We start from the raw sequence: 24079 nt of genomic DNA on the forward strand, positions 1-24079 counted from the left end.
ATTGTTTTTGTCATATCCAATAATAGTTGTTGTCATATCCAACAATTGTTTTTGTCTGTTGGACAATATTATTCTATTTTCTTCGACAATTTTATTCTCTTCTCTCGGTATTCGATGCCGTGGTGAAAAAACAATTTTGGTGAGTTCCCCTTATCTTTGTTTTTATACCCTACACCACCTTGCGGTATTATGTCTTTGTGCATTAGTTTGTAACATGCAAAAGGAAACGAGATAGACCCATAGTTTCTTTTAGGGATATACATAGAATCACTTTCTAAGTCAATTTACGAATGTCCGTCTGTCAATGTATTTTTGTAAACAAAGTACAGGTCGCATTTATTGTCCGATTCGCATGAAAATTGGGGAAGATCTTTTTTTTTTGGCAAAGGACGAACGCTATTTATTTTGGTAAAAATCGGTTCAGATTTGGATATAGCCCCTATATATATCTTCGCCCGATTTAAAGCATTTGGTGCACGAAATACGCTATATATGTCCGATTTCAATTAAATTTGGAATGTGCGACGGAATTCAGTCTAGAAATAAGTGTGCTGAATTATATAGAAATCGGTTCAGATTTAGATATAGCCTCCATATATATTTTCGCCCGATTTAAGGCATTTGGTGCACGAAACACTCTGTATATGTCCGATTTCAATTAAATTTGGTATGTGCGACGGTATTTAGCCTAGAAATAAGTGTGCCAAATTATATAGAAATCGGTTCAAATTTGGATATAGCTCAGATATATGTATATTCTCGGTCGACTTTAGGTATTTGATGCACGAAACGCGCTAAATATATGTACGATTTCAATAAAATTTGGAATGTTCAACGGGATTTGGCCTAGAAATAAGTGTGCTAAATTATATAGAAATCGGTTCAGATTTGGATATAGCTCCCATATATATTATCGGCTGATTTGAGGTATTTTATGCACGAAACGGGCTATATGTGTCCGATTTCAATAAAATTTTGAATTTTTTCGGGGATTTGGAAATAAGTGTGCCAAATTATATGGAAATCGGTTCAGATTTGGATATAGCTCCCATATATATATTTTCTACCGATTTGAGGTACTTGATGCACGAAACACGCTATATTTGTCCGATTTCAATGAAATTTGGACTATGTGACGGAATTTGGTCTACAAATAAATGTGAAAAATTATATTGAAATCTGTTCTGATTTGGATTTAGCTCCCATATATATTTTACATATTCACAGTGGTGTAGGGTATTATATAGACGGCCCCGCCCGACTTTGATCCTTTCCTTGCTGGTTTTTATTTTATCTTTGTTCTTTTTTGTGTATGTACACCACGAGATTCTTGTTTTTATTTATTTCTATTTTGTCATTTTTCTTTGTTTTATATATATAGTTGAGCTACACCGCAATCTGAGAATTGTTTTTTGTCGCAATTTGTATTTTCTTCTTTCATTCTCTTCATTCAATTTGTTGTCTTTTTAGTTAGAAATGGCAAAACCTGGCCATGTGTAGTGTTCGTCAATGCTCATAATATTATACGTGACATTTATACAAAAGTTATGTGGAAAGTTTGTATGAGAATTATATACGAACAAATCAAAAATTTCAGTAACAGGTTTTCTGGGCTGACATTAGTTTTTCTGAAAATTCTAGATTATGACAGTTCCTACCATAGGTATTGTGAATGATTTTTACAATATTGCAATATTGAATTTCGCAAGCTGTTTTTGTTTTGTATGGATGGTTTTGTTTGGAGCAAACGATGGTATTTTTGGATTTGCAATTGCAATGCTTGAACAAAACAAAGGAATTGTTGGAACAAAAGTATTTTTTTCTCTGCGTGTGAAAGAGTAGACCGTTATGGATTATCTTCGAACTTAAACTAAGTTTGGACAAAATATTACGAATGCCATATTTTGGACCGAATCGGCAGATCCGTTCGAGAGTTATCTTGCGCTCCAACCACTACACACGGTATCATAGGGGTTTTTGTAACTTTTAGGCTATTTTCTCAGGAAGTATGAACTTGCTCCAGATGAAACTTATGCCGTCGTATAGGGGACGTTGAATACAAGTTGTTACAACAAAAATCAAAGCGATTCGAGAGCAGGTCGTAAACCGAACTTTTCCGAAAACTTATGTGGGAGGTATCCGAAGGAGTGGACGGATTAAGTCCATATTGTAACCTCATCTAAGTCGTGTAGAAATTTAACGATAAGCAAAGTATGGACCAAATCGGTTCCGAAAATGTTCGAACTTTTGTGGAAGAGGTATCGGAAGGAGTGAGCACAATTCTCACTAAAAAGTTATCACGAAGTGACGTCATTACGTAGATCGCATAATACTTGTAAAATGTTACTCAGCATTCACAGAATTTACAAAAAATTGACAAAATCTTTAATGTAATCCGAATTTTTTGAAAATATAGGTCCCGTTACCCGTCAAAAATTACAAAAAAATAACAGTTTTAAATAAATACTCCACGGGGAATCAAATGAGACCTAACTTATAGCACTGTGACACAAAATGGAACTCAAAGTCTGGGGGGTGAAAATTTCTTTTGGATATGAGTATACTAAGAACCCAAAAGGAAATGTTCGCCATAGGTCAAGTTTCTGAGATATCGCGCAATGAAGTTTTTAATTTTTTCCCTATAATACTTGGGAAAATAGCTCCATATCTCTGTTTGGCGTTGTTGTAGCCACGTTTTGACGTAACACGTTTTCAGTCAAATGGATTGGCGAATCTTTTTGTAGAACATTTCATTCTTCTAACTCAATGCCTTTCATGTCCTTTTCGTCCTTTATTTCTTGAACCGTAGTGATAGTACCACAAGATGAGATTTTTCAGCATCCAAATATTCTACAAAAATGTTGCGCAGAAGATTTTAGGTACGGTTCTCTTTGACAACTAATCGATTTTGTCCCGCTTTCATTGTCATTTTTAATATTTATTCGGACTTGGTTCAGAACTAAACTATGTTTTGTTTTTCTGTATATTCGTTATTTGTTATGTATAGGTATGTAGACATAACAATTGGTTATTGCTCATGTGGACATCTGGGGTGTTTCTGAAATATTTACCACAAATAGCTCTTGTAAAGATGAACACGTTAATAACAAATTTTCTTGGAGGATAGATCCGGTTATCTCAATTTTTGAACCGGATATTCCGACATTAAAACTGATTTTTGAACCAGTTTTAAGTAACCGATTAAACTTATATGTATACCATTAAAAAGCTTATAGAGTTGTGAATTAAATAAAATTAATTCGCTTATGAAAAATTTGCTAGTTGCAGTTCTAGAACAAAAAACCGTTTTATTAAAACGTTTTTAAGGAAAAATATCAGTACGCGCAAATATGTTGATCAAAGGTTGGGGGGTGAAAAATTCCTTTTGGCGATGAATGTCGATAAAGATGATATGATGAACCCGGAAGGGCATTTTTGCCATAGGTCAAACTTCTGAGTTATGGCGTGATCAAATTCCGTTAGGGGTTTTGTCATGTAGGTATGTATAGTATGTCAAGAAAGAATTCATTTCGCTATAACTCAGAAGTTTGACCTATGGCAAAACTGTCCTTCCGGGTTCATCATATCAGCTTTTTCGACAGCCAGCCTTTGATCGCCATATTTGCGCGTACTGAATTTTTCGCGTTTTAGTAGATGGAATTTTACGAGTAAAGATTTAGTAGATCCGCAACGTAAAAATTTAAAATTTGCAATCAAGTACGAGAAAATCGAATGACAATTGTAAAAAGTAGGCCCGAAAAATATGATTTTTAGAAAAATGTTCGCACAAAATTTTCGTATTTGTATGCGGATTTCTGTGAAGCTGTGTAGGCTTCATTCACGACACATATCAGCAAAAATTTCTAAAATCGTATTTTCCATTTCAAAAAAATCGAAAAAAAATTTGATACTACATCTATGATTTTTGGTACATAGATTAAGAAAAAAATCGTCATTCCAAATCTGTTTTCGTTACCAACTTTGATTGTTGCGCGCAAAAGATATGACCGTTTTAATTATGCTAATTAGAAATAATTCTGAAAAATCGCGGCTTAATATAGTAAGCTGTTATATCCAATTGTCGTTAAGTGAATTCGCACCCTTTGAGAATATGCAAAAAAAAAATCAAAAAGTTTCAATGGATTCGCGAAAAATTAAATTTGTTAAATAATTTCACGTATTTACAAACATATTTTTGAAACAATAGCGCTTATACTTACAAAAAAATATATAAAAAAATTATAGCAGCATCCAGACATTGTGAGGAATAAAATTAAACCTAAGTCGTGAAGTTTGGAGCTATAGTATTCGTGTTATTTGCAAAAATACAATCAAAATGTGACGAAAAAAATAAAAATTATGTTATTCTAATTTTATTCTTTTATGGTTTTATAGGAAATGTTGAAGAAAAAATGATTGAGTTCTTCGTCATTTTCGTCCAAATTTCACGCAATAATGAAGATATTCCGTTGCAACAGTTTTCCTATTGGCGAATATTTTTAGAACATTATATTAAATCACAAGGAATTCCAATTGTCGCATAACATTAAAATAATGTTATATTGAATATTACAATATTTGAAACGCATAGAAACAGCGTAATAGTGGAAATCACAAGATGCGCATCCGATTTTCCAAAACAGCGAATCAATCCCTCTTATTTGATATACACTTTTTGAAATTCCATTTGACGACCACGATGTAGCATCAGTTGCATGTTAGGGTGCAAAAAACAGTAAAATGTCCATAATTTCCACGAAGTACATTTGCATTTTATGCGCATCCGATTTCAATGATCACCATTAAAAAATACATCATCCTATGCCATTTCAATGCGATCCATCAAGAACCGTGGATGTAGCATCGCACTCAGTTTTTAGAAAAAATCTATTATATCTCCGGATTCGCGAACGTTTTTCAATATCTGTTTTCGTACATTTTAAATATGCGTTTCGCTCTATCTATCTAAGTAGAAATAACACATCTAAAACGCGTCTAAATACGCGATATTTTCAAAAATATTTTTTGCATATTTTCGAAATTTGAGGGGTATCTTATCCGCCGATCTAGTGGATGGATTTAGACGCGCAAAGGCTTGTTAGATTCAGAACGTAAAAAAATACTAAATTCACGCGAGTTTCCACTGAAATCGAAAGGCATTTGTAAGTTTTGAATCCAAAAAACTGGTTTTTTAAAAAAAATTACGCACAAAAATTTCGACTTTTAGCTGAGATTGTTGTAAAACTTTGAAGGCTACACGCCCGAGTTATACATCAAAAAATGCGTAATCGCGAGTACTACAATCTCATAATCAGTTTTTAAACGAGTACAGTTGCGCGTTCCGATTAGAGCAAAAATTCAAAAAACCCAATTTTTCAGTCTTCAAAATGTCAGCATCCGTTTGAGATTGATGCGGTGGTTATATTAAAAAATCATACATTAGAAACTTCATCTCTGAAGTGTATTCTTTAACTTCTTCTTTGAACATTATACTCTACAGTGTATTGTAAAGCCACTAATTGAAAATTGACTTTAAAAAACTCGTTTCCTTCAACGATTTTTTTCTATTTTTTTACATTAATATGACCACAGCTTCCGCTCAAATTATAATTTTAAGAAATCCATCGGTGTATCGTGCTAAAACAGTTTATTTTACCTAAATGCGTTCAAAAGTTATGGTATATTACAACAATTCGCGAGATACAATACCCCATACCTCAGTTTCAACAGAAGTAAATTTTCTACAAAAAGGCCGATATATCAAATAACTCAGAATCCCTAATTCTATATACGATTTTTTGAAAAACCTGTGTGCGGAACGCAATTAGAAGAAAATTTCAAAAAACACTTAAAATCTGGCTTCAAATTGTCAGCATCATTTAATGGTAGACGCAGATCAAATTTTGAGAAGTTATACACAAGTGAGATGATCCTTATTTAGCTGCCTTCTACTTTTACTTTGACGGGAAAATCGTGAAAAGTGTGGTTGAATCACAAATCGAGAGAAAACAAAAAAAGACACATTGGCTTCAACCCATTTTTACCCATTATTTAACATAAATGTAGCTTCCACGAAAATTAACTTTTAAGTCCAATATTTTTTTGCCAAGTCTAAAAACATTTCATTTTATCCGAAAGCATTTAATTTGTATAATATTCAACCACATTTTGCGAGTTATTAAAGGCTAAAAATATTGCCCATATACCCTCGTTAGCATAAATACTGAATGGAAATTTGGTGTTGCCATCGCAACATTCTTCCTTCACGAGTGCACTCGGCCGCACATCTCTCTGCCAATGCAATTCGTGCTTGGTCGATTTTTTTAGCATATTAGTGTGCGTTTTGTACCTTCGTTAAAAAGGCCAATCGCAATGTAAGCTGCTAAATTTACAACGAGTGCTCCACCTTAAAGGGGTTTGGGGCAAATTTTCCTATTTTGATTGAAGCCGCCGACACATCTCTCTCTTTAATTAGATCGTTGTATATAGGTCTAATAGCATCCAAAACAGTTGATGGAAGTGGTCTGTAATCGTGTATGAAAGCCTCCTTCCTTGCCCGAGCCCGTTGATATGAACACCACAAGTCTTCACCGGTTGGACATCCCTCGTGACGTGGATTTGTATCGCTTGAACTGTAATGATCAAATGTCGCCCATATTGCCTCATGCATATCGTGAATTGAATTCGAATGACGTCGAATTGCAAGTCTATAGTAGACAGTGAGCTTGTCAATCAATTTTCCTGTCAACATTCCTTTGCCTCCAAGCTTTTTGTTACCTTTTGCTAAACTTCGCAGGCGGGACCCCATATGCTTTTGGACGTGTCCGATACATTCCTTGTTTATGACTTCTACCTCTGGATTAGAATTTAATAGAATTAATTTCAAAAAAATTATGCAAAAAGAAGTGGTATAAAAACCAATAAAGTATGCCTAAACACACAAACCACTACGGGTTCTCCACTTTGAAAGGTCATATCTCAGCCATGTTTGCTCTGATCGACTTGCAATTTTTTGCGGCACTTCAAAATAAGCCAATAACATTTTTTCGATTTTTTGAAATTGACAAGTAGGGATAACCCTTTAAATAGTTATTCCTGTTTTAACTTAGCAACAAGGTCCTCATGGTGCTAGTTGATACCTGGAGCATATACCCTATCAGTTTGTCGATTCATGTTTTGTACATCTCGGATGGAAAACCGGTTGTTCCGGCTTTATTAATCTTCAGTTAGCGTGTTACTGTCACAATTTTCTCCTATTGGTCTTGTGGTTCATCCCTACTACTGGATATAACCCAATGTCTGCTTTGTGTCACAAAGTGATCTATGTTTTCTTGATTTTTATCCCCCTTTTCAGCCTTGGCATAAACAAAGGATCAAATTCGTCTCTTTAATCATTTAACCAGGTTGTCATATCACAATTTATTTCTTTATCATTATACAATGAATTCATACCACAGTTCTTAACAATATAGCATGCTCCAAAGACAAAACTACACAGAGAGGGTAACACAAATTGCAACAACTTGCATCCTCAAAATACATGGTGGCACACTTACAAACCGCACTACAAAAAAAAAAAACGCTCTCAAATCTTCCAATACCATTTGCAATTCATAACATTCGCAAGGAAATGGATAAACAAGGGATTTCTTTCGTTTTTTTTTCTCGTTTGCACAGCAATTGCAAGGAATTTTCAATTTGTCTACTCAATTTGTGAATCAAAACAAAATTTATTCGTTATGAAAATTGAAACAGAATATCAATAGAATCAAGGTATACGAATGTTTTTGTGGGGTACTACAACAATGTACATAAACTGAACAAAATGAAAAATAAGTACGATCTTACAAAGATTGGGTAACAATGAACATTTTAAATATTTGGCAAAGAGCTCTTCATTCAATGGTTTTAGCCCCCATATAACGGCACCACCCAATTTTAGGTATTTGGAAGATTTTTGCTACAATTTTTGGTCCGATTTGGTCAATACTTTACGCATCCTAATATATCTCCCAGACATAGATCAGGTTTGAATGTGGACTATATTTGACCATTCCTTCGGGTACCTCCCACCCAAAGTTTCGGATAAGCTCACTTTGATGTTTGTTGAAGTGATTTGCATTCGCTACCTCCACTGCGACGGTAAAAGTTTTTACAGGGGCAAGTTCATATTTCTTGGGATAACAGCCCGGAAAGTATAAGAATCCTTATGTCACCATATATAGCGGCCACGATAACTCCCGAATTGTTCTACCGATGTGGTCATATTTAATCCAAACTTAGATTCATGGGGCAAACCGGTCCACAACTTCCGGTGCTTCTCCCCAATATTTAAAAAATGTCCTAAAATTCTAGGACCATATCACTTAAATGGGGCCACCAATTTGGTCCTAATATTTTGTCAAAGTATGGTATAACTCCTAAAATGGTCCATAGCGGTCCTCCCTAAGGGTACCTCTCCCACAAAAGTTCAACATTTGTGTCTTTGTGCAGTTAATTCCTAATCCACATTTTTGTCGGCAGGTTCAAATGTTCAAAAAGGGCCACAAAATTCTGAAGAGGCCCTAAATACATTGGATCTGTCGGTAGATGATAGTTTCACTTCACATTGGCTGAGGGTGTATATCTCTGTCGGCAAAGCCGACTGACACTTTTTTACGTGTTTTAAAGAATTTCAGTCATACTATATTGAATATGTTAACAGTTCGCGAATTCTGAATTGTTAAAACTCGGATTCATCGATTGTAAAACATTTTTGGTTTTTACCATATACACTTTGATACGACCAAAAATTCACCTCATCGAAATAACGGTTTTAGATCCCAAGTATGTTTGGACGAAATTGGTTTCAGACAATTGAAGTCGAATTAGCCTTGTCCGTCCGTTGTGTGCACGATAACTCTTGAAAGCAGTAAAAGTTCAGTTTAGGGCCTGCTCTGGAATCGCTTTGATTTTTGTTGTAACGACATGTATTCACCGCCCCCCATAAGGCTTTTATGTATTTAATAAGCTCACCAAAATATACGAAGATCGGTCTATACATTTTCGAGCTATCATTGGCACCGACTTCAAAAATGACATTTCGAGAAAAACGCTTTTTACGTTTTTTATTTCGGTTTACATGAATAAAAAATGCATTTTTGGTAAAATTACAAGGAGTCATCTATTCCTGGTCCATACAGGAGCTCTTCCACCGACAATGCAGCTTGTAAAATGGAAATTTGGTGTTGCCTTCGCAACATTCTTCCTTCACGAGTGCACTCGGCCGCACGTCTCTCTGCCACTGCAATTCGTGCTTGGTCGATTTTTTTAGCATATTCGTATGTGTTTTGTCCAAAGCTCACTCCGATCGAGCTCAAATAAAATAACAATGATATGTACCTTGGATAAAGAGACCCATCCCAATGTAAGCTGCTAAATTTACAACAAGTGCTTCACTTGAAAGGGGTTTGGGGCAAATTTTACAAATAAGTTGATTGAAGCTTTCGTTGCTATTTTGATTGAAGCCGCCGACGCATCTTTCGAGTAAAGACTCTTTACTTAGATCGTTGTATATAGGTATAATAGCATCCAAAACATTTGATGGAAGTGATCTGTATTCGTGTATGAAAGCCTCTTTTCTTGCCCGAGCCCGTTGATATGAGCTCCGATCGACTTGAATTGATCGACCTTGCGGCACACTCTATACTTACCTACCAGAACATTTGTTTCATAGGCCGAACTAAGAAAAGATCTCCATTTCTCTCTATTTGTTGCTTCGCACTCTGGAATACCGCGCCTTTTCATCTCATCATCCACTTGTTTGCGCCGTCAAGCGGTCCGTATTTATACGCCTTTTTAGCGGGTTCATCATCGCTCATTCTTATGATATGGCCTAGCCAACGCAATCGCTGCATCTCGATACGTTTAACAATATTGATGTCGTTGTATAGCAGATACAGCTCTTGGTTCATGCGACGTCGATATTCACCGTCTACGCAGATTGGTCCATAGATCTTTCGAGAAATTTTTCTCTTAAACACACCAAGCACTGCCATGTCTGTTTGCGCAAGTACCCAGGCTTCGGAGCCATACATCAGCACGGGTAGTATCAGTGTTTTGTAGAGCGTTATTTTTGTTTGACGAGATGTGGCTTTGTTTTTAAACTGCTTACTTAAACCAAAGTAGCATCTGTTGTCCAATAACATTCTTCTTTTTATTTCACAACTGATGTCGTTTGTTGTGTTTACGGAGGTGCCGAGGTAGACGAAGTCTTTTACTACCTCAATATTATAGGAGCAAACTTCCACAGTTGGTCTGAGCTCAATGGACGCATTGCGCGTCGACACCATCAATTTGGTCTTCTCGCCGTTTACCGCCAGACCCACTTTAGCAGATTCTCCTTCGACCTTAATAAAGGTATCGGTTACTTCTTTTACTGGTCGGCCCATGATGTCTATATCATCAGCATAAGCAAGTAACATGTGACTATTGGTGTAGATTGTGCCACTTCTTTTGACGTTTGTCTCTCGTATAGCCTTTTCCAGCAGGATGTTGAAGAGATCACACGAAATGCTGCCTCCTTGTCTGAAACCTCTTTTGGTACCAAACTCTTCGGAGAGGTTCTTTCCTATTTTAAATGAGGACCTCGTGCCAGTTAAAGTCATTTTACAAAGCCGGATGACCTTTGCGGGGATACCAAATTCAGACATGGCTTGGAATACCTTTGAACGCCGCGTACCGTCGAAGGCTGCTTTATAATCGACAAAAATGTGATAGGTGTCGATCTGCATCTCTTGGGTCTTCTCCAGGATTTGCCGCAGGGTAAATATCTAGTCAATGGTGGACTTGCCAGGTCTAAAGACGCATTGGTATGGTCAAATTATCTCGTTGACCATAGGCTTTAGTCGTTCGCACAATATCCCTGATCTTGGAGGCAATAGGGAGTAGACATATGCCCCTATAGTTAGAGCATACAGTCTTATCTCCCTTCTTGTGGACGGGGCACAGGATACTCAGGTTCCAATCCTCGGGTACTCGTTCTTCCTGCCAGATGGTGCTAAATAGCTGATAAATAAACCTTATCAGCGTGTCACCTCCGGTTTTGAACAGCTTGGCTGGTAAGCCATCAGCTCCTGCTGCCTTATTATTCTTCAGCCGATTTATTGCTGTCTTTACCTCATCTTGGCTGGGCGTTATACATTCAATACCATCTTCTGGGATTGGGACTGTGGTATCTTCGTCGTCTTCGCTGCTATTGGATACCAACAGTTTTGAAAAATGTTCTTTCCATATCCTGAGTACACTATCAGTATCAGTTACCAAATTACCTTGCTGGTCTCTACAGGAGGATGTGCCTGAACCAAAGCCATCAGTTTGATGCTTGACTCTTTGGTAGAATTTTCGGACTTCATTCTGGCTCCTGTACATCTCGATTTTTTCACACTCCCGCTTTTCGATCTCTCTCTTTTTCCTGCGGAATAGACGTTTCTCCTCTTTCCTTTTCTCCCTGTATCTCTCTCGTGCGCTACGCTACGCGTTGCTACGGATTGTAAAGTAGCCCTATATGCCGCATTTTTCTCTTCGGTGGCAGCACGACACTCCTGATCATACCATGGATTCCTTGGTGCAGGGCTCTGTTATCCAAGTATGGATTTTGCGGCTGTTTGCATGGAGTGGACAATGCTTTGCCATTGCGCTGATATGTTATCGGGATGAGGAGGGTTTTGATTAAGCAATTGGGCTAGTTGAGTGGAATATGCTGTGGCTATCTGTTGTGATTGCAGCTTACCGATGTCTAACTTTGGTGTTGTGTCTGTTCGTACTTTGTTTGCTACGTTTAAGCGGGTGCGTACCTTTGCTGCAACAAGGTAGTGGTCCGAATCAATGTTTGTGCCTCGGAACGATCGTACATTCAACACGTTCGATGAATGTCTTCCATCTATCACAACATGATCAATTTTATTTCACTCTATACTACTTCAAAATTAGCCAATACAATTTTTGTTCGATCTTTTGAAATTGACAAGTGGGGATAACCCCTTAAAGTAAGTTAGTTAGTGGTGCCTCTCAAATTATTTAGTTTTTTGGAAAGATGAAGGTTTTTTTGCGCATTATTACTCTGAGAACCTTTTATCCACAGCCTTACGATTATCAAAAAGTGATTTTTTTCTCCGACTACAAAATATGTGAGGAATAAAACATTTTTAAACGCTCAATTTATTATTAAATTTTGTAACACAAATAACAAAAAAGTGCAATCTTCATAATGTCAATCTTTTATGTATAACCTCCAGCTACTTTGTGATATGCCACGGTTACAACTACAAAAGCAGTGATAAAAGAAAACAGTAATATAATGGAGTTGTGTGAGAAAGCATCTACGATGTTGAGTGTAAATATTGCTGGTAACAAAAAAAATTGTCGTGGAATGAAGTAAAGAATGGAAAAGAGAAAAAACATACGTTTTCACTCCATTTTTTTTCTTCTTCATCATTACTTTATTAAAATTTTATGATAATTTTAACAAACATCTGTTCTCACATCTTCAGCAACAATAAAATATTGTAAATCTTGGTATTGGATTGATGTTCTGTGGCTCCTACTTTATTAAATTACATTTCTTTAAGCTGGAATTTCACAATTTGTTTTTTATTAAAAACTTTAAAACATAATAATAAGAATAATAATAATTATGAATAATTTATTTAAAGACTATTTATCAAAAAATAAAACATTAAATTTCTTTGGAGTTTTTTTGGGGGGGTGGGGAAGAAGGTTGACATTTTTCTCCATAAACATAATTTGTTTTGTATCACTGTATATGATGTATGTAGCTATTCTTTGTTTTGTTTCGTTTTGTTGTCTTAATATCACTCGTTTGTTTTCTAACCAACCGTAAAACTTTAGTATATTTCATGCATCCTGCCAGCCAGCCATCCATCATCTAGTCTCATCCATATTCAGTTGTTCATCTTCATCATATTTTTCTACAAAGCATATGTGTATGTGAATATTTGTGTGTCTGTGGTTTAGTTTGGTGTTTGTTCTTTGTGTGCGTGTGTGTTGCTTTCGTTTTGGGTTGGCGTGGGTGTGAGGACATGTCTATGAGAATGGGTGTCTTAATTTGTCAACAGAACAGAAGCACTGCCCGAAATAAAATCATGTAGCATCATCTCTGTCATTCGTTGGATCATCATGTCCTCCTATACTCTTGCCATTGCCGTTTGCTTGCTTTGGATTGCTGTTGGCCTGATGTTGCAGTTCATCACCGCTAACGCTACTGGTTACACTATTAACCGTCATTTTTGAGTTATTAAGTTCGGTTTCTTCAGGAATACGTACTTGGTCTTGATCCTAAAAATAAAGAAAAATGTAGTATTAATTCATATAAATATGAATGGAGTCGTAGGACCTATACTTCGTAGTAGTAAAAAATAATTAGAATATAATTGTAGTGTCATATGTCATACATTTGGTTATTAAAAGGAAATGTCTACATAGCAGAGAGTTGTGGTTGAATTACATTAAGTTATTAATTATAAGGGATGTTTTTTAGAAACCAAGGCGTTGCTTATTCGTATTAGATATTTACACATGTAGAAATTTAAGGGGTGACCCCACTTGTAAACAGCAGAAAATCGAAATTTTTAATTGGCTCATTTTAAAGTAGATTTAGCATAGATAGAATTGATATGAGCTCTGGAGCTTTGGAAGGGAAGAACTTACTGTGTTTTGTATGCAACACAGAAACTAACAAGTAAGAAAAGTCTATAGTCGGACGGAGCCGACCATGGGATACCCTATACCACTATCCCTGGACAATCGCTCTCCACGGAACTTCTCTTTAATGATTGTGAAAATTTAATTATCAAATATCATAGATGTAATGTGTAATACTTATGACCAAAACCAAAAAGCTATCTGGCATGACAAACAGATTTTTTTAGCAGGAAAGGAAAATTTTGTTCACACAAACTAAAATGTAATGAAATCCACTTATGTAGTACTACTACTTCCGTTGTTTAACCGCTACGTTATTTAAATTTTTACCAATTTCACACAAAAGTTTCAGTCCATTTGACCCGCTAAGTATAATCTGATCTTCACGTTGGTTTGTACGTTTCTTCTTCATCATAAACTCAAACTTTGTTTAAAATTTTGCGGGTTATTATTTTGACCTACAGAGCCGCTACAAAATTGGTTAAAATTTTATTTTTGGTCCATTTCATCCCCTGAACATTTTACGATCATCACCAAAAACTAATCATTTCTATACTGGCCCGAACCCTATCTCCTTAAAAAATTTGTTACAATCGGTCCATAATTGCGGCTTTAAGCTTGTTTACAATTTTTAATGGACGGACACACGTCGCTAAATCGCTTTATCTCGTCGAGATATGAATTTTGGCATACCAAATAAGGGGTCTAGGACGAATATTTCGTGGTGTTACATAAACTTTTGGAGAGACAATATGTAGCATGGGATAAAAATGTGGTTCTCTACACAGAACCCATTATATATTAGGCAGTAAGCCCGTTATCTAGCAAACACTTTATTGCAATTTACATCAGAGGAAAGGTCAGTAGTTTTTTCCATATGTAGCCTACTTTGCGAAATATATATGTCCTCAAGAAATTAAAATATCAACCAAAAATAAAATTTTTATTTTTTTCATACAAAAGTAATGGTCCATTTCACCCGCTAAAGAATATCAGATCATCATTCAAAATTGTAGGCATCTTTTTCGACCTATACTCTTACCCGGTGCAAAATTTCGTGACTATTGATGTATAATTGCGACTTCTAGCAAGTTTATTATTACACTACAAACAAATAACGGGATATATTAGGCTGTAACTCTGTTATCTGAGCATGCACACCAACATAATTGGCATCAATTGAAAAGTCAAGCGTTCCACTTTCAAGTATATCTCACTTGTCCGGAATGTCACTTCCAGGAATTAAGATATAAGCTGTATATTAAAGTTTTTCACAATTTTCACACAAAAGTTTTGGTCCATTTAACCCTCTAAATATTATCCGATCGCCATCTCAAATTGCAAGCTTCTCCTTTGTGATGTACTCTTACCTTATTTAAAATTACGCGTTGATCGGACTATTATTGAGACCTACAGAGCCGCTAGAAAATTGGATAAATATTATGTTTTTGGTCAATTTAACCCGCTAAATATTTCACGACCATCACTAATAAGAATAGGGATCTATTCTGATCTGAACCCGACCTCCATACAAAATTTCGTGACGATCGGTCCATAATTGCGGCCTGGAGCGTGTTTCCAATTTATAATGGACAGACGGACGGTCGGACGGACGGACGGACACACATCTCAAAATCGCTTTATCCCGTCGAGATATGAATTGGGGGGTCCGACGAATATTTCGCTGTGTTACATGAATTTTTACCAAAACAAACTTATAATACCCTTTTCCACATTGTGGTATAGGGAATAAAAACGTGGTTTTCTCGAAATGACTTTTTGAAATCGGTTCCAACTCTTACTCGAAAACCAATGAACCGATTGTCATACAATTTTGTGAGGTTATCAGGACATCAGCATCTAGTCTATCATCGATCGATTTTATTTTTATATAATTTCATATTTGAGGTCCTCTGTAGTCATAAATCTTTTCCCCATATAACGGTACCTCCCAATTTTCGGTATTTTGAGGATTTCAAATGTCAAATTACAGGTAGTTCGGTGAACAATGTTACTAAAACCCTCAAAATACCGGAAATCGGGACGTACTTATGCAATATGTTAACATATTTTGGTGGAGAAATTTTGCGGCCACTGGGAAACTAAAATGTTAAACTACAGATAGTTCGAACAAAACATGTTGCTAAAACCCTTAAATAACCGAAAATCTGGAGTTACCTTTAAAAAGGCTATACTGAAACGTGGACCTACGTTAACATTAACATAAATTACAGGTAGTTCGATCAATATTTTTATACCCTCAGCATTTATGCTAACGAGGCAAAATGTGCCTCATCGAAATAATAGTTTTAGACCCCAAGTATGTTTGGACGAAATGTGTTTCAGACAATTTGGAGTCGATTTAGCAATGTCCGTCTGTCTGTCTGGCTGGTGCGCACGATAACTCTCGAACGGATTAACCAATTCGGTCCAAAATTTGGCTTTCGTAATATTTTGTCCATACCTAGTTTAAGTTCGAAGATGGGTTATATCGGTCCACTTCTTCCGGCAACTCCACCACAAAAGTTCGAAAATGTTCGGAAAATTTATGCGCACGATAAGTCTTAAAGGGAGTAACCGAATTGGTCCAAAGTTTGCATATCATAAAATTTCTACCAAACTTAGATGAGGCTCCAATATGGATTCAATCGATCCACGCCTTCGGGTACCTCCCACACAAAATTTCGGAAAACTTTAGTTTAGGACCTGCTCTCGAATCGTTTTGATTTTTGTTGTAGCATCTTGTATTCACGGCCCCCATACGGCGGTACAAATTTCATCAGGAGCAAAACCCTAGTGCCTGAGAAAATAGCCTGAAAGGTTTAAAAGAATCCAAAGTTTGCATATCATAAAATTTCTACCAAACTTAGATGAGGCTCCAATATGGATTCAATCGGTCCACGCCTTCGGGTACCTCCCACACAAAATTTCGGAAAACTTTAGTTTTTGATTTTTTGTTGTAGCATCTTGTATTCGCGGCCCCCATACGGCGGTACAAATTTCATCAGGAGCAAAACTCTACTGTCTGAGAAAATAGCCTGAAAGGTTTAAAAGAACCCCTATGGCACCGTGTGTAGTGGTTGGAGCGCAAGATAACTCTCGAACGAATCTGCCGATTCGATCCAAAATTTGGATTTCATAATATTTTGTCCAAACTTAGTTTAAGTTCGAAGATAAGCCATATCGGTTCACTCCTTTAGGTACCTCCCCCACAAAAGAAAAAAAATTTTCGGAAAAATTGTGCGCACGATAACTCTCGAAGGGACGGACCGATTTGGTCCTAATATATCTACCAGATATAGATCAGGTTTGAATATGGACTATATTTGCCCATTCATTCGGGTACCTCCCACACAAAATTTCGGATAAGTTCACTTAAAGACTTGCTCTTGACTAACTTTGATTTCTGTTGAAGCATCTTGCAATCGCTGTCTCAATTACAACGGTAAAAGTTTTTTTAGTGACAAGTCCATACTTCTTGGGAAAACAGCCCGAAAGTTGTAAAAAACCCCTATAGCACCATATGTAGTAGCTGGAGAGCACAATAACTCTCGAACTGATAAACCGATTTGGTCTAAAATTGGCCTTCGTCATATTTTGTCCAAACTTAGTTTAACTTCAAAAATGGCCTATATCGGTCCTCACCTTAAGATACATCCCCCACATTTGTGTCCAAGTGCAGTTTAGGGTCTGTTCGGAGATCCTTTGCAAATTTATACCGATGATGTTCTTTGTGGTTCTGTTTACAGCCAAATTATATTTTCCGTGGACAAGTCCATGCTTCCTGGCATACTGGTCCAACAGGTGTACGATAACACACTAAAATGACTAGTGAACGCGATATCTATCGAAGAGATATGACTCTCAAAATAAGATCCACTTCCGTAATGCACTATGTCGGCCCATTCCCTCCACCGCAAAACTTTTGAACTTTAATCCTAATCCACATTTTTGTCGGCAAGTTCAAATGTCTAAAAAGTACCACAAAATTCAGAAAAGTCACTAAATATATTCCATCTGTCCGTAGATGAAAGTTCCAATTCACATAAGCTGAGGGTATATCTCTGTCGGTAAAGCCGACTGATAATTTTTACTTGTTTTCTAATACCTTCGAAATTCTGAAAATAGGGAGGTACGTTCTATGGGGCGATACCAAAACGTGCACCTATGGTAACATATTTTGGAGGGATATTTTACGACCACTGGGAACCTCAAACGTCAAATTACAGGTAGTTCGATCAAAAAATGTTTCAACAACGCTCAAAATACCGAAAAAATCATAAAATTTCTACCAAACTTAGATGAGGCTCCAATATGGATTCAATCGATCCACGCCTTCGGGTACCTCCCACACAAAATTTCGGAAAACTTTAGTTTAGGACCTGCTCTCGAATCGTTTTGATTTTTGTTGTAGCATCTTGTATTCACGGCCCCCATACGGCGGTACAAATTTCATCAGGAGCAAAACCCTAGTGCCTGAGAAAATAGCCTGAAAGGTTTAAAAGAATCCAAAGTTTGCATATCATAAAATTTCTACCAAACTTAGATGAGGCTCCAATATGGATTCAATCGGTCCACGCCTTCGGGTACCTCCCACACAAAATTTCGGAAAACTTTAGTTTTTGATTTTTTGTTGTAGCATCTTGTATTCGCGGCCCCCATACGGCGGTACAAATTTCATCAGGAGCAAAACTCTACTGTCTGAGAAAATAGCCTGAAAGGTTTAAAAGAACCCCTATGGCACCGTGTGTAGTGGTTGGAGCGCAAGATAACTCTCGAACGAATCTGCCGATTCGATCCAAAATTTGGATTTCATAATATTTTGTCCAAACTTAGTTTAAGTTCGAAGATAAGCCATATCGGTTCACTCCTTTAGGTACCTCCCCCACAAAAGAAAAAAAAATTTCGGAAAAATTGTGCGCACGATAACTCTCGAAGGGACGGACCGATTTGGTCCTAATATATCTACCAGATATAGATCAGGTTTGAATATGGACTATATTTGCCCATTCATTCGGGTACCTCCCACACAAAATTTCGGATAAGTTCACTTAAAGACTTGCTCTTGACTAACTTTGATTTCTGTTGAAGCATCTTGCAATCGCTGTCTCAATTACAACGGTAAAAGTTTTTTTAGTGACAAGTCCATACTTCTTGGGAAAACAGCCCGAAAGTTGTAAAAAACCCCTATAGCACCATATGTAGTAGCTGGAGAGCACAATAACTCTCGAACTGATAAACCGATTTGGTCTAAAATTGGCCTTCGTCATATTTTGTCCAAACTTAGTTTAACTTCAAAAATGGCCTATATCGGTCCTCACCTTAAGATACATCCCCCACATTTGTGTCCAAGTGCAGTTTAGGGTCTGTTCGGAGATCCTTTGCAAATTTATACCGATGATGTTCTTTGTGGTTCTGTTTACAGCCAAATTATATTTTCCGTGGACAAGTCCATGCTTCCTGGCATACTGGTCCAACAGGTGTACGATAACACACTAAAATGACTAGTGAACGCGATATCTATCGAAGAGATATGACTCTCAAAATAAGATCCACTTCCGTAATGCACTATGTCGGCCCATTCCCTCCACCGCAAAACTTTTGAACTTTAATCCTAATCCACATTTTTGTCGGCAAGTTCAAATGTCTAAAAAGTACCACAAAATTCAGAAAAGTCACTAAATATATTCCATCTGTCCGTAGATGAAAGTTCCAATTCACATAAGCTGAGGGTATATCTCTGTCGGTAAAGCCGACTGATAATTTTTACTTGTTTTCTAATACCTTCGAAATTCTGAAAATAGGGAGGTACGTTCTATGGGGCGATACCAAAACGTGCACCTATGGTAACATATTTTGGAGGGATATTTTACGACCACTGGGAACCTCAAACGTCAAATTACAGGTAGTTCGATCAAAAAATGTTTCAACAACGCTCAAAATACCGAAAAAATCATAAAATTTCTACCAAACTTAGATGAGGCTCCAATATGGATTCAATCGATCCACGCCTTCGGGTACCTCCCACACAAAATTTCGGAAAACTTTAGTTTAGGACCTGCTCTCGAATCGTTTTGATTTTTGTTGTAGCATCTTGTATTCACGGCCCCCATACGGCGGTACAAATTTCATCAGGAGCAAAACCCTAGTGCCTGAGAAAATAGCCTGAAAGGTTTAAAAGAATCCAAAGTTTGCATATCATAAAATTTCTACCAAACTTAGATGAGGCTCCAATATGGATTCAATCGGTCCACGCCTTCGGGTACCTCCCACACAAAATTTCGGAAAACTTTAGTTTTTGATTTTTTGTTGTAGCATCTTGTATTCGCGGCCCCCATACGGCGGTACAAATTTCATCAGGAGCAAAACTCTACTGTCTGAGAAAATAGCCTGAAAGGTTTAAAAGAACCCCTATGGCACCGTGTGTAGTGGTTGGAGCGCAAGATAACTCTCGAACGAATCTGCCGATTCGATCCAAAATTTGGATTTCATAATATTTTGTCCAAACTTAGTTTAAGTTCGAAGATAAGCCATATCGGTTCACTCCTTTAGGTACCTCCCCCACAAAAGAAAAAAAATTTTCGGAAAAAATGTGCGCACGATAACTCTCGAAGGGACGGACCGATTTGGTCCTAATATATCTACCAGATATAGATCAGGTTTGAATATGGACTATATTTGCCCATTCATTCGGGTACCTCCCACACAAAATTTCGGATAAGTTCACTTAAAGACTTGCTCTTGACTAACTTTGATTTCTGTTGAAGCATCTTGCAATCGCTGTCTCAATTACAACGGTAAAAGTTTTTTTAGTGACAAGTCCATACTTCTTGGGAAAACAGCCCGAAAGTTGTAAAAAACCCCTATAGCACCATATGTAGTAGCTGGAGAGCACAATAACTCTCGAACTGATAAACCGATTTGGTCTAAAATTGGCCTTCGTCATATTTTGTCCAAACTTAGTTTAACTTCAAAAATGGCCTATATCGGTCCTCACCTTAAGATACATCCCCCACATTTGTGTCCAAGTGCAGTTTAGGGTCTGTTCGGAGATCCTTTGCAAATTTATACCGATGATGTTCTTTGTGGTTCTGTTTACAGCCAAATTATATTTTCCGTGGACAAGTCCATGCTTCCTGGCATACTGGTCCAACAGGTGTACGATAACACACTAAAATGACTAGTGAACGCGATATCTATCGAAGAGATATGACTCTCAAAATAAGATCCACTTCCGTAATGCACTATGTCGGCCCATTCCCTCCACCGCAAAACTTTTGAACTTTAATCCTAATCCACATTTTTGTCGGCAAGTTCAAATGTCTAAAAAGTACCACAAAATTCAGAAAAGTCACTAAATATATTCCATCTGTCCGTAGATGAAAGTTCCAATTCACATAAGCTGAGGGTATATCTCTGTCGGTAAAGCCGACTGATAATTTTTACTTGTTTTCTAATACCTTCGAAATTCTGAAAATAGGGAGGTACGTTCTATGGGGCGATACCAAAACGTGCACCTATGGTAACATATTTTGGAGGGATATTTTACGACCACTGGGAACCTCAAACGTCAAATTACAGGTAGTTCGATCAAAAAATGTTTCAACAACGCTCAAAATACCGAAAATCGGGAGGTACCGTTGTATGAGGGCTATACCAAAACATGGACCTATGTTAATATATTTTAGTGGGGATATTTTGCGACCACTGGGAACCTCAAACGACAAATTACATGTAGTTCGATCAAAAAATTTGCTAAAACCCTCGCAATACCAAAAATCAGGAGGTACCGTTATATGGGGGCTATACCAAAACATGGATCTATGTTGAACATTTTTGATAGAGTAGTATTGTGACAACTTGGAGCCTCAAACGTTAAATTGCAGGTAGCTAAAATCCTCTCCGAAATTCCGGAGGCACCGTTATATGGGGGCTAAACCACAATATGGACGATTTTTGGTGGGGATGTTTTGTGATCTCTGGGATCCTCAAACGTCAACGAACAACCTGTAAGTTTGATCAAACAATTTTGCTAAAACACACAAAAAACATAGACATACGAACATTCCAGGTGCTGATTCGCAGATCATGGTCCTTAAAACGTTTGCGGGGTGACGTAGGGGATGAAAGATACAAAAGAACGGTCCTGGCCGGTTTTAACATGGCAAAGCTCAGGATTTATCTTGGTCTCTCTTCCATCTCAAGTGGACACTGACCTCCGCGTGGTAAGAACTGGGGAACTGCCTCTAACACCCGTTAAAGGTAGTGAGCTAACATGTGCCGGTTAACCCATAAAAACGTTAAAAACTTGGGTTTGGGCGTCGGGTTAGTAATCCTCCCCTAGAAAAGCAGCCTACTATGAAAAAACGAAAGCAACGAAAAACAAACCCTTCTAAAAGTAACGAACCCCGCAAACGTTTTAAGGACCATGATCTGCGAATCTGCACCTGGAATGTTCGCACTCTTTATAGAGAAGGTGCAGTTTACGCATTGGCAGATGTACTAGAAAAGTACAAGGCCGACATTATTGCCATACAGCAAATACGATGGAACGGGAAAGGCGTCACAACAACACCTAAATATGACGCATTATAGCTGACATGACACAAAGATTGAGTTTGGTTGCGGATTTGAAGTTGGTCGGAGGTTAAAACATCTGAATGAAAGACTCGCTGCAATTCGATTAAAAGCAAAATTCTTCAACATCAGCATTAATTGCGCTCATGCTCCCACTGAAGACAAGGACGGACAGACCAAAGATATATAGACTCGGACCACTACCTTGTTACAGCGTAGGTACCCGTCTAAACGTTGCAAATAAAGCACGAACAGATACAACGCGGAAGTTCAATCCCACGGCAGTTCAATCCCACGGCAGCGGGTTCTTTCGTACCGGATTGACCCGGAACAACACAAAACCAATGTTCCGGCCAGCGGCTGCCACCTCAGTGTGTACATGTTCGTATTTGTTTCGTTTTTCTGTGTTGGGAGCAGCATATCCCGGAATGCCTGCTCCGAATTCTATTGGTCCGAGCCGGGACGGAGGAAAACCCAGGACCAATATATCTGTGCTCAGTTTGTCACATTAGCATCTTCACCCACATCCAACCTTCGGTGAGATGCAATAGATGTCAGGAGTGGGTGCATCTAAGGGGTTGCTCTGGACTCGTCCACGTGAGGGACTACGACAGGGACTATGTTGCTGCATGCTGTGTGAACACAGTTCCCAGTGAGTCGTCGTCGGATTACGAGACTCCCTCGTCGTCTGATTACGAAACTCCCCCGCAGTCCCCTCGACAACAACCTCACACGCAGCCGTTAACACCAGCCGTTGTTGTCCCAATCCCCGAAAATGCAGCCTTGTTGCAATTGAATTGCAATGGACTCCGAGGTAAGATCGAGGAGATAGTAGATTTTATGAGTCGGAAGAACATCAAGGTCGCGGCGGTGGAGGAAACCAAGCTGAACAACAACCACAGCTTAGAGCATTGTGATGGTTACAATGTTCTGAGGAAGGATCGCACCAAAAGTGGAGGTGGGGGATTGGCTTTCCTATTGCACCAGTCTGTCCAATACAGACCTATCTCGCTTGAGCCTGTCTCTAATGACCCATACATGGAATATATGGGGGTAGCAGTCAGGTGTGGAGCTGCCGAGATAGAGTTGCTGAATGTATACATCCCGCCGATAAATAGCTGTATCCCTGATTATAGGCCTGACATTAGCCGGCTCTTGCAAGGTCATAATCGTCTGGTCCTGGGGGATTTTAATGCACATCATGAGATGTGGCATTCGGCCCTCGGAAACGACCAGAGAGGTACAGCGCTGGCTGAGCAGATTGATAGCTCTACGTTTTGCACGGTCAATGAGGACGCCCCTACCAGAATTAGAGGAGAGTGTCACAGTTCGCCTGACATAACCATCGTGTCACCTGGTCTGACAAATGACGTTACCTGGCAACCCGTCATTTCCCTTGGATCAGACCATCTCCCCATAATTGTCTCCATTAGCAGACCACCCGATTTCATCACCTCTGAACGCCGCACGTTCGTCAATCATAAAAAAGCTGATTGGCCGAGTTTCAGAGAGTTCACCAATCACCGCTTCAGAGAATTGCCCAATCCTTCTGATGTTCGGGTAGCGGAAAGGACGTTCCGGGACATCATCACTGCTGCAGCCGCTCGCCATATCCCTGCTGGTCGAATACCCGAAGTAAGACCAAATTTCCCAGCAGAGGCGACGGGATTAGCAAACGAGCGTGATGAGCTTCGTCGTATCAACCCCAATGACCCCAGAGTCAGGGAGCTGACACTGGAAGTTAACAGGCTGGTCGGCGAGCATAAGCGGAAAAAATGGTTAAATCATGTGAAGAGCTGCA

At 38.1% G+C, this 24079-nt stretch overlaps 1 protein-coding gene across 2 annotated transcripts in view; it reads right to left on the minus strand.

Moving 5' to 3' along the window:
* Positions 1-12552: 12552 nt before the first annotated feature.
* The window catches only part of LOC141395246 (uncharacterized), a 365020-nt gene continuing 353493 nt past the window's right edge, over positions 12553-24079 (minus strand). For both annotated transcript variants that reach the window (XM_073970877.1, XM_073970876.1), the window contains one exon: positions 12553-13335. In XM_073970877.1, the coding sequence (XP_073826978.1) occupies positions 13141-13335 (195 nt within the window). In that variant the 3' untranslated portion in view covers positions 12553-13140. The remainder of the gene's footprint in view (positions 13336-24079) is intronic.

The sequence above is a fragment of the Musca autumnalis genome, unplaced genomic scaffold (assembly GCF_047663935.1).
Source record: "Musca autumnalis isolate F117 unplaced genomic scaffold, ASM4766393v1 scaffold_2, whole genome shotgun sequence".
Lineage (NCBI taxonomy): Eukaryota > Metazoa > Arthropoda > Insecta > Diptera > Muscidae > Musca > Musca autumnalis.